At 48.1% G+C, this 15546-nt stretch overlaps 1 protein-coding gene across 1 annotated transcript in view; it reads left to right on the forward strand.

Moving 5' to 3' along the window:
• The window catches only part of LOC309799323 (maestro heat-like repeat-containing protein family member 7), a gene marked incomplete at its 5' end in the record, with an annotated part of 28406 nt that overhangs the window by 4594 nt on the left and 8266 nt on the right, over positions 1-15546 (forward strand). Inside the window, 10 exons of the mRNA XM_082612272.1 lie at positions 158-202; positions 1193-1300; positions 1713-2022; positions 2824-2912; positions 3323-3472; positions 5087-5241; positions 12166-12331; positions 12791-12966; positions 13450-13587; positions 13679-13793. Coding sequence (XP_082468398.1) covers positions 158-202; positions 1193-1300; positions 1713-2022; positions 2824-2912; positions 3323-3472; positions 5087-5241; positions 12166-12331; positions 12791-12966; positions 13450-13587; positions 13679-13793 — 1452 coding nt within the window. The remainder of the gene's footprint in view (positions 1-157; positions 203-1192; positions 1301-1712; positions 2023-2823; positions 2913-3322; positions 3473-5086; positions 5242-12165; positions 12332-12790; positions 12967-13449; positions 13588-13678; positions 13794-15546) is intronic.

Here is a 15546-nt window from a genome sequence, read left to right on the forward strand (position 1 = left end):
AATTGAAGTCCTATGTTAAATCTGGTGTCTTGGGGGGAGGAAAGGAACGTTAGGACAGTCTGGGGGCCGCTCCAGCCAAAGGCCATCGGTCCTCAAAGCTCCGCAGGTGTGACTGTCACCCGGAGACAGGTTCCTGTATCTCCCTCTGTCTTCATAGAGTCTCCGGAATATTCTCAGTTACGATAAATTGTCACCCGTAGGGGTGAGTGTGAATTTGAGAAATAGCCCAGAGTCACTTGAAGCCAACTTTCATGAGCAAGATGGGAATTAATTAGGCTAATATAATTTTGGATGTAATATTAGGTGTGACTAAAGATAAGGAGACAAGATTGCCCAGATATCTGATTTTTTTAATTAATTAATTTTGGCTGCACTGGGTCTTTGTTGCAGCGCCCGTGCTTCTCTAGTTGCGGCACGTGGGCTCAGCAGTTGCGGTGCGCGGGTTTAGTTGTGGCATGTGGGATCTAAGTTTCCCGACCAGGGATCGAACCTGGGCCCCCTGCATTGGGATTGCGGAGTCTTACCCCCTGGACCGCCAGGGAAGTCCCTGCCCAGATATCTTACTAAAGAACTGTGACGAGGGCCGTATCTAGAGAGGAACTGTGTCCACGTTGGGACATCGTTCTTTTGGAATGTATCATTTCTTGTATTTTTTTCATTTTTAATGATGTTTATTGTTTTCTTTCAATTTTACAAGCAAAGCATGTTCATTACAGAAAACTAGAAAGACATAAACTCTGCTGCCAGCTGAGGCCTCCCTCCCTGTCGTTTCTCTGGCCTACATGCTGCGGCAGGAGGCTCCTGCTTGTCTTTAATGGGGTCGGGGGTGTGGACTCAACACTAAGAAGGGAGGGACTTCCCTGGTGGCGCAGTGGTTAAGAATCCGCCTGCAAAGTCAGGGGACACGGGTTCGAGCCCTGGTCTGGGAAGATCCCACATGCCGCGGAGCAGCTAAGCCCGTGCGCCACAGCTACTGAGCCTGTGCTCTAGAGCCCATGAAGCACAACTACTGAGCCCGCGCGGCACAACTACTGAGCCCATGTGCCTAGAGCCCGTGCTCCGCAACAAGAGAAGCCACCGCAATAGGCCCGCACACCGCAATGGAGAGTGGTCCCCGCTCACTAAAAAGACTAAGAAGGGAGGGGGCGGTGCTCCCATGTGTGTGGATGGGGTTTCCTCTCTCTCTTTCCAGATCATCCTGCCTTGCTTGGTACAGTCGGAGAAAGTGCACGAACAGTCCCGGGCCTTGGGGGCCATTTCCCACCTGCTGAGGTTTATCTGCAATTTCCCTGAGCTGTCGGTGAGTGCCTGAGGCGGCGGAAGGCTGACCCCTGCCTCTGTGCACATGGCACACCGACTGGGGCTCTGCAGGGGGCCCTGGAGGGTGGTCAGAGCACCTTTTTCTCCCCCACCCCGGCTCCTGTGAGCTCCGATCGGGCACACACATCTCAGCCCTGGTGGGGGACCTTGGCCTAGAGAGCCGGGCTGGGTCCACAGCTCCCGTTGGCTAGCGTGTCTCAGGGTTCTGGCCGCTCCTCTCCCCTGGGTGCTGACTTGGAAGGTCTCCTTTGCCAGTACAGTGCGGAGCTGGCGGACGGGCACCTACAGCAGATGTTGAGCGATATGGGCGGGGAGGGACTGGTGGCCCCGGGGGGTGGGGGGAGGAACCCCCTTGTGGACGGCTGGGTGCAGCCAGTGTCCTCTTCCTGCAGCACATGGCAGAGTTCTCGATGGCCGGGCAGCTCATGGGCACCCTAGGCCTCTTCTGCATGAGCCCCAACCAGGAGATCAGCATGGGGGCCTCAGAGGCCCTGCACTACCTGTCCCAAATCCTCGTGCTTCATAGAAGTGAGTGTTATGGGCCTGGATTGCCTCGTGGCCGTGGCCGTGGGACCCTCTGGTTCGTAGGAGTGACGAGGACGACCGTGGAGACCCCATGTGGTGCTGGGGGCATCAAGGGGCCTGCGTCCCTCGCAGCTGCAGTACTGTACGTGTGCTTTATCTGGATGAACCCCAAGTGCAGTGCCCTCCTTTCAGAGGTTCCAGGAGATTCTTGGGAGAACAGGGAGCTAGGCTTGCAGCCACCTGTGAGATCAGCTTGAATCCTCAGTGTTTCCCAGCTGTCCCACTGCTGCTGTGACGTGTGAAGCTGGGGAAAGGAGGCTCCTTTCTCACAGAACAAACTCGGATGTCCCTGAACTAGGCTTTCTCTGCCCCAGGAAAACCAGAGATGCAGACCACCACACACACTTACAGAGGTGCCGGAGGAACTTGCAAGTCTCCCGCAAAGGGAGTTTCCGAAACTTGACTTTCTTTTTTTTTTTTTTTTTGCGGTACGCGGGCCTCTCACTGTTGTGGCCTCTCCCGTTGGGGAGCCCAGGCTCCGGACGCGCAGGCTCGGCTGCCATGGCTCACGGGCCCAGCCGCTCCGCGGCATGTGGGATCTTCCCGGACCGGGACACGAACCCGTGTCCCCTGCATCGGCAGGCGGACTCTCAACCACTGCGCCACCAGGGAAGCCCTAGAAACTTGACTTTTTGTGATTGAATAGGGTGTATTTCCTGGTTGCTTAGCAGCGGGTTGGGGGGGGAACGCGGTACAGGAGCAGCAGCGGCTAGAGGACCAGGCACCTCACCGCCACACTCCCCCTCCACGCATTGGCCTGGCACTAGGGACCAGGGAACCCTCCCTGTTCTGCTGGGCAAACGTCATTCCACCTATAAACCCTCTTGATCTTCTGTGACGTTTGCAGGGGAAGAGGGCAGGGCGTGTTCCTTTTCCCCTGTTAAGGCCCTGCCCCTAACTGTTGGTTTTGGATCCGAGGTATGAAACACGACACAGAGAACATCCTGAAGGGTCTGCAGAAGCATTTCCGAGCGGAATGGTTTGCCAACATACAAGATCTCACAATGGTAACCCTCGGCCTCCACCGAGTATGGGATGCCCAGATGGGGAGCCTTGGCAGGGGAGGAAGAGGGCTGGGGCGCAGAGGGGTAACCCCTGGTGCGGGAAAGGCCCCGGATAGAATGCTGGAGGGGAATGCCCATCCCCCTCGCTGCACCTGGGTGGGTTGAAGTTTGAGGTCACTGAGAGGGTTTTTAAAATAAGGTGCAGTCCACCCTCTTCTCCATGCGCCTCTCTTTGCAGCCCGGCTTTCCCTCTGTTCACTCAGCTTGGCCTCACGCCATGGGGTAGCCAGGTGCTGGCCGGGGCCGCCTGCACTGGGCCCTGGCTGGCTGGCCTCTCCGGGGTCCGGAGACTGTGGGGACACCCAGGGTGGTACCTGACGCTGCGGAGATAGCGCTGGTTCCTCTGTCCGCAGTTCTTCAGGAAGTACCTGACCCCCCAGGAGAGGGCGGATGTGATGATGGTGTCGATGGAGGCCATGACCAACACCAGCAGGCACGACGTCCGGGCGGCCTCCAGGATGTTGAGGATGATCCTCAAGTTCTCTCTGCCTGACATTGGGAAGGTAGCCTTTCTGAGGGACTTCATGGTTCAAGGGCAATTTCGGGATTCTTCCTTTTTGTTCTGTTGTGGAACTTGCTCTCTTTCACTTCCTACTGGTTGGGGTTAAGGAATTGCAATCCTTTAATCCAGAGGAGAAAAAGTTAAAGGAGATGTGGTCTGTAATTGGGTGGAGGGCCCCACCTTGGGGAGGGGTGACCACCTGGCCTCCATATCCACTGGGAAGGGAAGAATAGGGTCAGAGCTACAGCAGGAGCCTCCCGTGGGCTCCCAGGACCAGGAGAGACCTCAGACATCCCTCCTGTGTCCAGACACTCTGTCAGGCCTGTGAGTGCTTCTTCACACGGGTGGAAGAATGCACAGCAAGACAAGGATATATCTGTATCTATATCTATATCTATATCTGTACGTGTATGTGTATCTGTATATCTATATACGTAAACCTAGGAGACACTGACGTGAACTAGAGATGGAATGCAGACCCTTTGTCGGAGGTGGGACTGGTTCTCGGTAAAATTGAGCCAGCATGGTGTCTCTGTACCTGTCCTTTCTATTACACCACTTTGAAAGCTCTTATGGACCGATGGATGGATTCACTGTCATTTTAACGGCCTAACCCGCTCCCCTCTCTCACCCCTGACACCAACAACAGGCCCTCTGAGCAGTCCCCGGACTCTCCTTCTTGCCCTGGCCTGGAGCGCCATCTGAATGCTCTTAGGGTCAAAGGGCTCCCCAGAGGCCAGCCCCCCAACTCCCACACATGCGAGGAATCCCTGCTGGCGCCCCTGACCCCTGGGCAGCCAGACTCTGCTGGAAGCACCGTTAGGAAGCTCACGACCCTACACGTAGCTCACGTTCCTTCCTGCACCCTGTTCGTTATTAGAACCTTGTCCCTGCAGTGAACTGGAACCCGCATCCCCATGGCTTCCAGGCCCTGACGCAAGTTGGCTTGCTGGGGTTATGCAGAATTCAATAACTATTCAGGTATTACCAGTACCAGGTGCCACGCCCTGGGCTGGCCTCAGCCACATGTTATTTTATTTAGTTCTTACAGCAAGTCTGCAGGGAAGTCATTGTTTTCTTTTTGGAGATGGAGAAAAGCTCAAGGAGGGCGTGGCCTGGATAACTGGCGTTTATTGAGCACGTGTGTGACACACCCTAGACGTGTTCACTCGGACCTGTGAGGAGGGTAAACTTGCTCTCATTTTCTGTATGAAGGAGTAGAGCTCAGAGAGGCTGGAACACTTGCCAAGGCCACACAGCCCGTCGGTAGGGAGGAGAGATTTGAATCCAGGCAGAGCGACTCCAGGGCCCGCACTGCCTGCTGTCCACGTGGCCAGTCCCCGCCCTCCCTCTGTAACAGTCTCTATGTCCCGTCCTCCCTGCTCCGTCCCTCGCCCCCAGATTCCTGATCTGATTGTTATCACGCTTCCAGACACGACTCCACTCTCCCTTCCCTGCTGCCCTCTCCTCTGTGCCTCTTAAACCAGGGGGGCAGCACAGCCCCCAGCCTCGCATCCGTGTGTGGCCGCAGCTTGATGTGGGCGCCTGGATCTGACACTTCTGCCGAGCTGGTGTTGAACATCCAGAAAGCAGCGCCCCCCACCCTCCCCTGCAGGTGGCCGAGATCACTGAGTACATTTACCACAATATGGACAGCGTCACGGAAGCCATGGCCCAGGAGACCATAAAGAAGGTCCTTCACCTGCTGGCCCAGACCTACACCGACGAGGTTATCCTGACGCTGTTCAAGATAGACGACCAGTCCCAGAGGTAGGTGAGGCTCTCGGTGCCAGACGGACAAGGCCCCAGCACTCTCTTGATCTGCTTATTCTTAAAATATACCCAATTTTTAGCACAAGTAAGTGGCATACTTACTTGGGGCAAAGTGATTGTAAAGGTAATATGGGCTTAATTGCAGAAAGTTTGGAAAGCATATACATTTTTGAAAAAGACAAAAAATTAAATCTCACCCCAAGGCAACCTCTGCTATCTCTTAGGTATAATTTATAACTTGTCTACCTTTTAAAAATGATTTTTTCAATTTTTACAAACAAAACGAAAAACACACATAAAAAAGGTTTTAAAAAATGTACGGTCACACTCATACCGTACATACCAATTTGCACACTTTTTCATTTAACATTTTATCATAGGGTTTTCCCAATTTAAAACCCTTTTGTAAACATAAGTTTAATGGCCGCCTGGTATTATATTCTATGGATGTACTATGCTATAATTTTTTTTTAACTTAAAAAATGTAAAAATTTACATGCGGTAAAATTCACCCTTTGGCTACACAGTGCTACCGGTTTTCTCAAATGTATAATCACAATCATCACCACCACAATCAAGGTACAAATTATTTCCATCACTCCCCAAAATCCCCTCGTGCTGGAGTCAACTCCACTCCCCACCCCAAGCCCTGGCAGCCCCTGATCTCTTCTCCACCCCTATTGTTTTGCCTTTCCCAGAACGTCCGAGAAGTAGCATCACGCAGAACCAGTCATGCTGTACAAAACAGAATCGTACTTTGAGTCTGGCTTCTCTCACTTACTTGGGGCTTTTGGGATTCATCCAGGTGGCTGTGTGTGTCAGCAGCGCGTCCCTTCCCATTGTGTGCCTAGACCACAGTTTGTTTATCAGTCACCTTCTGTGTTGTTTCCAGTTCTGGGTCATTGCAAATAATACCACCATAAATATTTGTGCATAGGTGTTTGTGTAAATATTAGCTTTCGTCTTTCTTGGATAAATTCCTAAGGGTTGCATTTCTGGGCAGTATGGGAGCTGTGTTCTTAACTTTGAAAGAAACCACCAAACTTCTCCACCGTGGCTGCAGCATCTACATTACTGCCAGCAGGTATATAAAAGTTCTGGTGGCTTAAATCCTTGTCCACACTTGGTATTGTCATTAGGAAAGATGTAGCCATTCGAACAAGTGTGCAGTGGCATCTCAGTGTCGTTTTCATTTGCGTTTCCCTAATGTAATTACAACTGATGATGCTGGCATGGGTTCATGTATTTATTTGCCATCCATGTATCTGCTTTGGTCAAGTGTCCAAATCTTCCACCCATTTCTTGATTGGGTTGTTTCTCTTCTCGTTGAATTTTGAGAGTTCTTTATGTATTCTGAATACAAGTCATTTTTCAGACATATGATTTTCAAATATTTCTCCCGTGTTGTGGATTATATTTTCATTCTTAAGATTGTCTTTTGCAGAACAAAGTTTTTAATTTGATGAAGTCCAATGTATCTTTGTTTTTTCTCTCACGGTGTCTGTGTTCACAGGTTTACCACTCATGTTTTCCTCCAGAAGTGTTATACTTTTATGTTTTATATTTAAGTGTATGACTTACTTTTATTAACTTTACCAGGTCTGATGGACGAGTCTAGGCTCAGCCTGTTGCATACAGACAGCTGTTCCAGAACCGTTTGTTGAACAGACTCACCTTTCTCCATTGAGTTGCCGTTGCACCTTTATCAAAACTCAGTTGACCATTTTTGTGTGTATCTATTTATGGGCTCTCTATTCTGCTCTACTGATCTATTTTCAATTCTTTCACCATTACCACACTGTCTTGAATAGTGTAACTTTATATTAAGTCTCAAAATCACATAGTATGTCCTCCAATTTTTTTTTTTTGCGGTACGCAGGCTTCTCACTGTTGTGGCCTCTCCCACCGCGGACAGAGCACAGGCTCCAGACGCGCAGGCCCAGGGGCCATGGCTCATGGGCCCAGCCACTCCGTGGCACGTGGGATCCTCCAGGACCGGGGCATGAACCCGTATCCCCTGCATTGGCAGGCAGACTCCCAACCACTGCGCCACCAGGGAAGCCCTGTCCTCCAATTTTTAAAACCCTGTTTCAAAATTGCTTTGGCTATTCTATTTCCTTAGCTTCACCATATAAAAATTTATATGGCATTCTTATTGCTTTCTTTATTGAATTATAGTTGATTACAATATTGTGTTAGTTTCAGGTGTACAGCAAAGTGATTCAGTTATATATATATATATTTCAGATTATTTTCCATTATAGGCTTTTACAAGATATTGAATATAGTTCCCTGTGGCATACAGTAAATTCTTGTTGCTTATCTATTTTATATATAGTAGTGTGTATCTGTTGACATTGTTATTTCTTTTTTTTTAATTAATTTATTTTATTTTATTTATTTTTTATTTTTGGCTGTGTTGGGTCTTCGTTGCTGGGCGCGGGCTTTCTCTAGTTGTGGCAAGCGGGGGCTACTCTTTGTTGCGGTGCTCAGGCTTCTCATTGCGGTGGCTTCTCTTGTTGCAGAGCACGGGCTCTAGGTGCGTGGGCTTCAGCAGTTGCGGCACGAGGTCTCAGTAGTTGTGGCTCACGGGCTCTAGAGCGCAGGCTCAGTAGCTTAGTAGTTGTGGTGCACGGGCTTAGTTGCTCTGCGGCATGTGGGATCTTCCCGGACCAGGGCTTGAACCCATGTCCTCTGCATTGGCAGGGGGCCAGGGTGCACTAAGTATGATGCTAACTCTAAGTTTTTTGTAGGTGTCCTTTATAAGATTAAGAAAGTGTCCTTTCATTTCTAGTTTGTTGGGAGTGTTTATCAATAATGGAGATTAAATTTAGTTAAATGTTTTTACTGCATCTATTGACATAATTGTGTGCTTTTTCTTTTTTAGCCTTTTAATATGGTAAATTACATTTTGACTGTTGAACCAGTCTAGCATTCCTGAGATAAACCTCATTTGGTTGTGATATATTATCTTTTTTAGATTTTGCTAAAATTTTATTAAGGACGTTTGTGTCTATTTTGTTGTGGACTTTTTCATGGAGGGATATTGATCTATAGATTTTTCTTTCTTTCTTTCTTTCTTTCTTTCTTCCTTTCTTCCTTTCTTTCTTTTTTTGTAATGAGTATCTGGTTTTTGTGTCATGATAATTCTGACCTTGGAAGATAGATTTGGAAGTGGAAGTATTACCTTTTCTTCTATTTTTTGGAAGAGATTGTGTAAAATTTGTATCATTTTTTTCTCTAAATGTTTAGTAGAATTCTCTAATGAAAGCATCTGGATATAGAGTTTTATTTGTTGGAAGTTTTTAAACTATGGATTGAATTATTCAATAGCTACTTGTAACTATTTATTCAATTGTAATGGAGCATTCCGATTACCTATTTCCTCTTCAGCGAGTATTGCTAGTTTGTGTATTTCAGGGAATTGGTCATTTCATCTGAGTTATCATATTTATGGTTGAGGAGTAGGTTATAGTATTCCTTTATTATCTTTTAATATCTGTAGTGACTTTCCCTCTTTCATTACTGATTTTGGTAATTTGTGTCTTCTCTCTTTGTTTCTTGGTTGGCCTGGCTAGCAGATTGTTAATGTCATTGCTCTTTTCTAAGAATCAGCTTGGATTGACTTTTTTCTCTATTGTTTTTCTGTTTCATTTCTTCTCCTATCTTGATTATATCCTTTATTCTGCTTGCTTTGAATTTCATTGCTCATCTTTTTATAGTTTCTTTTTTTCTTTTTTTTTTTTTTTGCGATACGCGGGCCTCTCACTGTTCTGGCCTCTCCCGTTGCGGAGCACAGGCTCCGGACGTGCAGGCTCAGCGGCCATGGCTCACGGGCCCAGCCACTCCGCGGCATGTGGGATCTTCCCGGACCGGGACATGAACCCACGTCCCCTGCATCGGCAGGCGGACTCTCAACCACTGCGCCACCAGGGAAGCCCTTTTTATAGTTTCTTAAGGTGGAAATGTAATACTGATTTGAGACCTTTCTTATTTTTTAAAATAAGCATTTTAAAGCTCAGAATTTCCCTCTAAGCATAGCTTTAGCTGCATTCAAAAATTTTTGTTATATTGTATTTTAATTTTTATCCAGTTCAAAAATCTTTTCTAATTTCCCTTGAGACTATCTCTGTGACCCATGGATTATTTAGAAGTGTTGTTTAATTTCCAAATATTTGATGATTTTCCAAATACCTTTCTGTTGTTGATTTCTAGTTTAAGTCCATTTATGGCCAGATAACATACTTTGTATGATGTCTATTCTTTAAAATTTGTTCAGGTTGGTTTTAAAGCTCAGAATGTAATATATTTTGGTGAATCTTCCATATGTGCCTGAAAAGAATACGTTTTCTGCTGTTATTGGGTGGAGGGTTCTATAGATTGTCAAGTTGATTGATAGTGTTGTTTAAGACTTCTGTATTCTTGCTGATTTTCTGTCTACTTAGCATATCAATCACTGAAAGAAAAGTGCTGAAGCCTTCAAGTGTAATTATGGATTTGTCTATTTTGTCCTTCAGTTCTAACACTTCTTGCTTCATGTGTTTTGTTAGGTGAATACACATTAAGGATGACTGCATCTCATCAGTGAACTGACTTTTTTTATCATCGGTTAATTCCCTCTTCGTACTTGTTAATATTCTTTGTCCTGAAGTTTACTTTGTCTAATATTAATATGTCCACTTTTTCTTTCCTTTGATTTGTGTTGGCATGGTATATCTTTTTTTCATTCTTTTATTTTAAACTATTCTGTATCATTATATTTAAAATGGGTTTCTTGTATACAGCATAAAGTTGGGTTTTGTATTTTTATCTGATTTGACAATCTCTAGCCTTCAGTAGGTGCATTTAGGCTATTTACATTTAATGTAATTAATGATGTGGTTGGATTTTTCCCCAGTTTTATTGAGATATAATTGACGTACATCACTGTATAAGTTGAAGGTGTGCAGAATAATGGTTTGACTTACAAGTATTGTGAAATGATTGCTGCAATAAGTTTAGTTAGCATCCATCACCTCATATAGATACAATAAAAAGAGAAAGCAAAAAAAGAAAAAAGTTTTTATCACTGTGATGAGAACTCAGGATTTACTCCTAACAACTTTCATGTACATATATGTATATCATATAGCAGTGGTAACTAGAGTCATCATGTTGTACATTATACCCATAGTACTTATTTATCTTGTAACTGGAAGTGTGTACCTTTTGACCACCTTTCTCCAATTTTGCTCCCATCCACCACCTCTGGTAACCACAACTCTGATCTCTTTTTCTTGGAGGTTTTCTGTTTTTGTTTTTGTTTTTAGATTCTATGTATAAGTGAGATCATACAGTATTTGTCTTTCTCTGTGTGACTTATTTCACTTAGTACAGCGCCCTCAAGGTCCATCTATGTTGTCACAAATGTTAGGATATCCTTTTTTTTATTGCTGAATAATATTTCATTGTATATATATCTGTGTGTATGTGTATAGATATAGATATATAGATGACATAGATATGGTTGGATTTAAGTCTATCATTTCATGACTTGTTTTCTGTTTGTCTCCTCCATTGTTTGCTCCTATGTTTCCAATTTCCTGAATTATTTTGGATTGTTTGAGGTTTTTTAGGCATTCCATCTTAATTTATCCACTGGATTTCGACTCTGTATCAATTTCTAGTGGGTTCTTAGGGACTTACAACCTAAATTTTTGTAGTATACTGACATACCTAAACTGTCATAGCCTAAGTAGAATTAATATTTTACAACCTCAAGAAAGCGTAGATGCTTTCAACGCGTAGCTTCCTTTATCTTCCTTACTTCATGGTATAGTTGCCACATGTATTATGTCTATACACACTGAAGAAACACCACCAAAAAAGTTATAATTTTTACTTTAACAGTTATACCTGTTTTTAAACTTATCATTGGAAGCTGTCAAGGAATTTGGTAAAAGAATTCAAAATTTATTACTAATTTTAAAAAAACCTCAGCAAATATAGAATGGAAAGAAACCCTTCCTTATCGTGATGAAGAGTATTTATCAGAAATTAACAAGCAGTCTTCCTTTCCCTATCGAGAAATGATGTGCTTGCAATGCTGTGCTGGCCAGAGCAGAGCAAGCCCACTGCAGTCTCTCTCTTCCACTGATTGACACTCAAAACCCTGGTCAAGCACCCACTGTTTTCTCCTTGGGTTCTTCCCTTCGTCTTTGTCCCTAGAGCCCCCAAGATGCCACATTGCCAGCAGGGGAAGTTTCTTCATCTTCTCCTTTCATCTCTCCTTCATGTCCTCTTTGCTCTCTCCTCCTGTTTCACAAAGGTCATGGCTTCTTGAGTACACCAAGCGGATTTTCCTGAAATTGCATTATGTTATTTGTAGAAGATAATTTTCAGATCCCTCCTTTTCCTCTGAGTGTGAATTTGTCAGGTCAAGAGGAGTAGGGAAGATACTCCAGGCAAAGGACAAACATAAGTCAGCGCATCAGGCAAGGCTGGAAGGGCCTTGTTGGGGGAGGTGACCAGACCGGGCCTGGAGAGTGACGAGCTGGCACGTGGATTACGGACTGGACATGACATCTGAGGTCCGGGGGCTGAGTGCGTAATGAGAGCTTGGACAGGGCCACAGAGAAGAGGGTCTTCTAACTGATCGGACACGTTGAAGTCGGGCCCAAAAGCTTTGGCATCAGATATTTTCTCATGTCAAGTTCCTAGGTCGTGTGAACATTTTCAGAGTTGCCTCTGTGTGAGATGGCAGAGAAGAGGGAGGTCTGGAGGTGATGCAAAGATGAAAGGCATAGAAGGAGGGAGGGAGAGAGGGGAGAAGGGAGAGACAGGTGGGGAGAAGGGAAGGAGGAAGTAGGCTGGGGAGCTGGGCGAAGCAGCCCAGAGCTCTTCCCCAGACCGTGACCTTGTGGGTGGGCTTCCCCTCTGCAGGGGGGCTCGCAAGCCCTGGGAAGTCCTGGCATCGTTCCCCAAAGGCTACGAAGTGATCATGGAGCATCTCCTGCAGAGGCTGACTCCACAGCAGAAGTCAAGGGGCCAGGAGCCCAGCTGCAGAACAGAGATCTCTCCGCTGATCGTACGAGGGCCCGAGGAGGGGGCCGGGGGCTGGGAGGGGGCGCCCTGGTGCCCATCCTAGGCTGTCCTGAGCTCTCGGGCCGCTGCCTTTTACAGAGGAGGTTGAATGTCCTCACGGCAGGGTCTCGGGAGGACTGGGAAGGAGCGTTCTCCCCAGGGCTCTGCCTTGTAGGGAAACAGAAGGACTGGCTTCTAGTTCTCCTGGGTGGGATCGGGTGAGACCAGCACCCCAGCCCCCCTGACCTTTCACGGGTGGCGAGAGAAGAAAACCACCAGCACAGTTACGAGAGCACTTTAGACGGGTAACAGCCCAGACGTCGCCCTCTGCTTTCCTGGCTCACGCTGACAGCCTCCACGCTCAGAGGCGTGGGGTTCCCGGCCAGCCCGACCGGGTGGCTGCTTGTGGCCCGAGGCTGCCTGGCGTCAGGGCCCGAGGGTTGGAGATGTAGGTGGCGATGGCCCTGCCTTCCTCCCACTGCAGGCCACCAGGGCCCTCCACGAGCTGCTGCTGGAGCCCAGCCGGAGGCTGGAGGTGCAGGCCTTCTTCCCCGCCCTGTTCACAGCCCTGCTGTTCCAGATCCCCCTCCTCAAGGTGGAAGGGGCCACAGAGGCCGCCCAGGAGCAGCACCACGTGACCCAGTGGACGGACCCCGTCAGGTACCCTGGGCCTCGGCCGGGGCTGCGAGGAACGGTGCTCCGGGGCCGTCTCTCGGGGCCCTTGTCCGTCGCCCCCCCACCCCCCGGCGCCCGACCCGGCCCCTCCTCCCCTCTGCCGGGCCCGGGTGTGCTCCGCACGCATCCTTCAACAGCTCTTGCTGGGCTTTTTAGAAAAGACTCTTAAGTCTGGCTTTCTGGGCTGACGCAGGAATCCTGTCCCACCGTGAAATCAGTGCAGCAGGTGACACAGTGCACCTGCATCCGTAGACCTGGGCCCCGCCCCGTGCCTTCACAGCCTCCCGTGTCCCCTGGGTGCCACATCTGTCTCGGCCTTGGGTGCCTCGTTTGTGAAATGTCGCCGGGGTCTCTGAGGGCTGCCCCGTCACCAGCAGGCCGTGGCCGTGAGTGAGGTTGGGTGGACAAGCAGGTCGCAGGTGAGGGAGAGGACGACCTCCCCTCCTGCTCTCTGTCCCCCTCCCCCAGCTCCACCGTGGAGGCCCTGAAGACCTTGATGAGGAGCACGGGGTACAGCGACCACGTGTCTTATGTTCAGGAACTGGGTGGCTGGGAGCTGCTCACCAGGCCTGAAAGATACCACGAGGGTGTGGCCCTGCTGGCCAGGTGAGACTGGGCCGCACCTGGCTGGGGACCCACCTGTCCTGGGGCCCCTCCACACTCAGGCCTGACCCTGGGTGCTGTGCTCCCCCCGCAGGGCCATGATCATCAAGAACTGCTGGCACATCTGCCCCGTCTTCAGCCTCACTGTCAGGATCCTCCAGGAACCGGACCAAGAGACTCACTTGACGGCCCTCGTGTTCATCACTGAGGTGAGTGGCTGGCGGGCAGGTGAGGGCGGCCCCTCCGGGAACAGTCACTCCAGGAGGCCGCGGCCTCACATCGGGCTGGGGGACATTGCTTAGGACACCTGGTCGGTTATCTGGACTCACAGGCCTTGAGTTTACAGGGTGCGATTGAATCTCGGCTCCGCCCTGACTTTATGGGACAACCCGGCTCCTCCCTGCAGCCACCTTCACCTTTTAAAGTCACTCTCGGGACTTCCCTGGTGGTGCAGTGGTTAAGACTCTGTGCTTCCAGTGCAGGGGCCCGGGTCAGGGAACTAGATCTCACACGCATGCCGCAACTAAGAGTTTGCATGCCGCAACTAAGACCCGGTGCCACCAAATAAAAACGTTAAATTAAATAAAAAGCATAAATAAATAAAGTCACTCTCTGCTCAGCTCCACTGACTGGCTCAACGTATTTCAGCCACCTGGCAGAAAAAAGGCATAAAAATTTAGAAAAAATGGAAAAGAATCTTAAAAATTACAAAACCATGAAGAATCGTGATGCCTGTAGGAAACCACTTTTTGGTCTGAGTGGAGGGGGCGTGTGTGTGCTTATCATGGTTGAAATCATTCTCTCTTCATATTCTGTATCCTGTTTAAGCATTTTCTACGTCATTACGTGGTGTTTTTGGTAAACATAAATTTTAATGGGGATGTAATATTTCATCACGAAGATGTTTTATAATTGGACATTCAGTTTCTAATTTTACACTATTGTAAATAACACTGTAATGAACATCTCTGTGTGAAAGACTTTGCCCATATTCCGGATTATTTCCTTAAATACTGAATATAATAAGTGAAGTCTTGGTTCAAAAAATCTGAATGTCTTCTATAACTTTTGAGACTAATGCCAAATTGCATTCCAGTAAAGTTGTACCAATTTACATTGATACTTCCACCGGCAGTGTCCAAAAGGAGTTTCAGGATTTCTGACTCACCACAGCTTTAAATAAGCTCCTTTTAAAATTTCAAGCCACCTGATTTTTTTTTTTAATTGGAGTGGATTACTTTTGAAATAGCAGAGATAGAAGATTACACAGTGCTAATCCTAGAATATAAACAGATATTATCCTAGTGTGTAGCGGTGTGTTTTTGTGTAGGTTCCAGGGCATTTGGTGTCTTGTCTGAGGGTGCCTCCACCTTGAACCAAGAGCTAATGTGTGCACGTCGGGGTGGGGTGCTGATCCATGCATTCAGGGACGTATGTTGTGTTGGCAGAACTCCTGCTAAGGATGGGGAGTGTGGACATGTAGGACCAGAACCCTGACCAGAACCCTGACCAGAAGGGGACTCCTAGCTCAGTGACAGGCAAGCATTAGAGCACCTAGTTTCTGTGGGGAAGCTGCTTCCATGCAGATTCCTGGGCCCTGTCTGCAGAGACTTGGACTCCACGGCCCTCGGGGAAAGCCCGGAGTCTTCATTTTCTGGAAATACACCAGTGGTTGTTGTCCAGGTAGTCCTTGGACCCAGCTTTGAAAACCGGTACAAGGCACATGCTGGGTGGCAGGGGGGACCACCCTGGATGGAGGCTGCTCTCCTGAGGGCAGGAGTTCTGGACTCTGGCTGCATCTTAGAATCCTCTGGGGAGCTTTGAAAAATGCTGATGCCAGACCACCACTTCACCCCTCTCTCCGCTCCCTGCCTGTATGTTCTCTTTGAATTGGTCTGGGATGGGGTACAGGTATCAGTTTGTTTGAGAAGTTCCCAAGTTTAAAGCTGTCTTCTAAAAACA

The sequence above is a fragment of the Mesoplodon mirus genome (genome assembly GCF_964341445.2).
Source record: "Mesoplodon mirus genome assembly, chromosome: 3".
Classification (NCBI taxonomy): Eukaryota; Metazoa; Chordata; class Mammalia; order Artiodactyla; family Ziphiidae; genus Mesoplodon; species Mesoplodon mirus.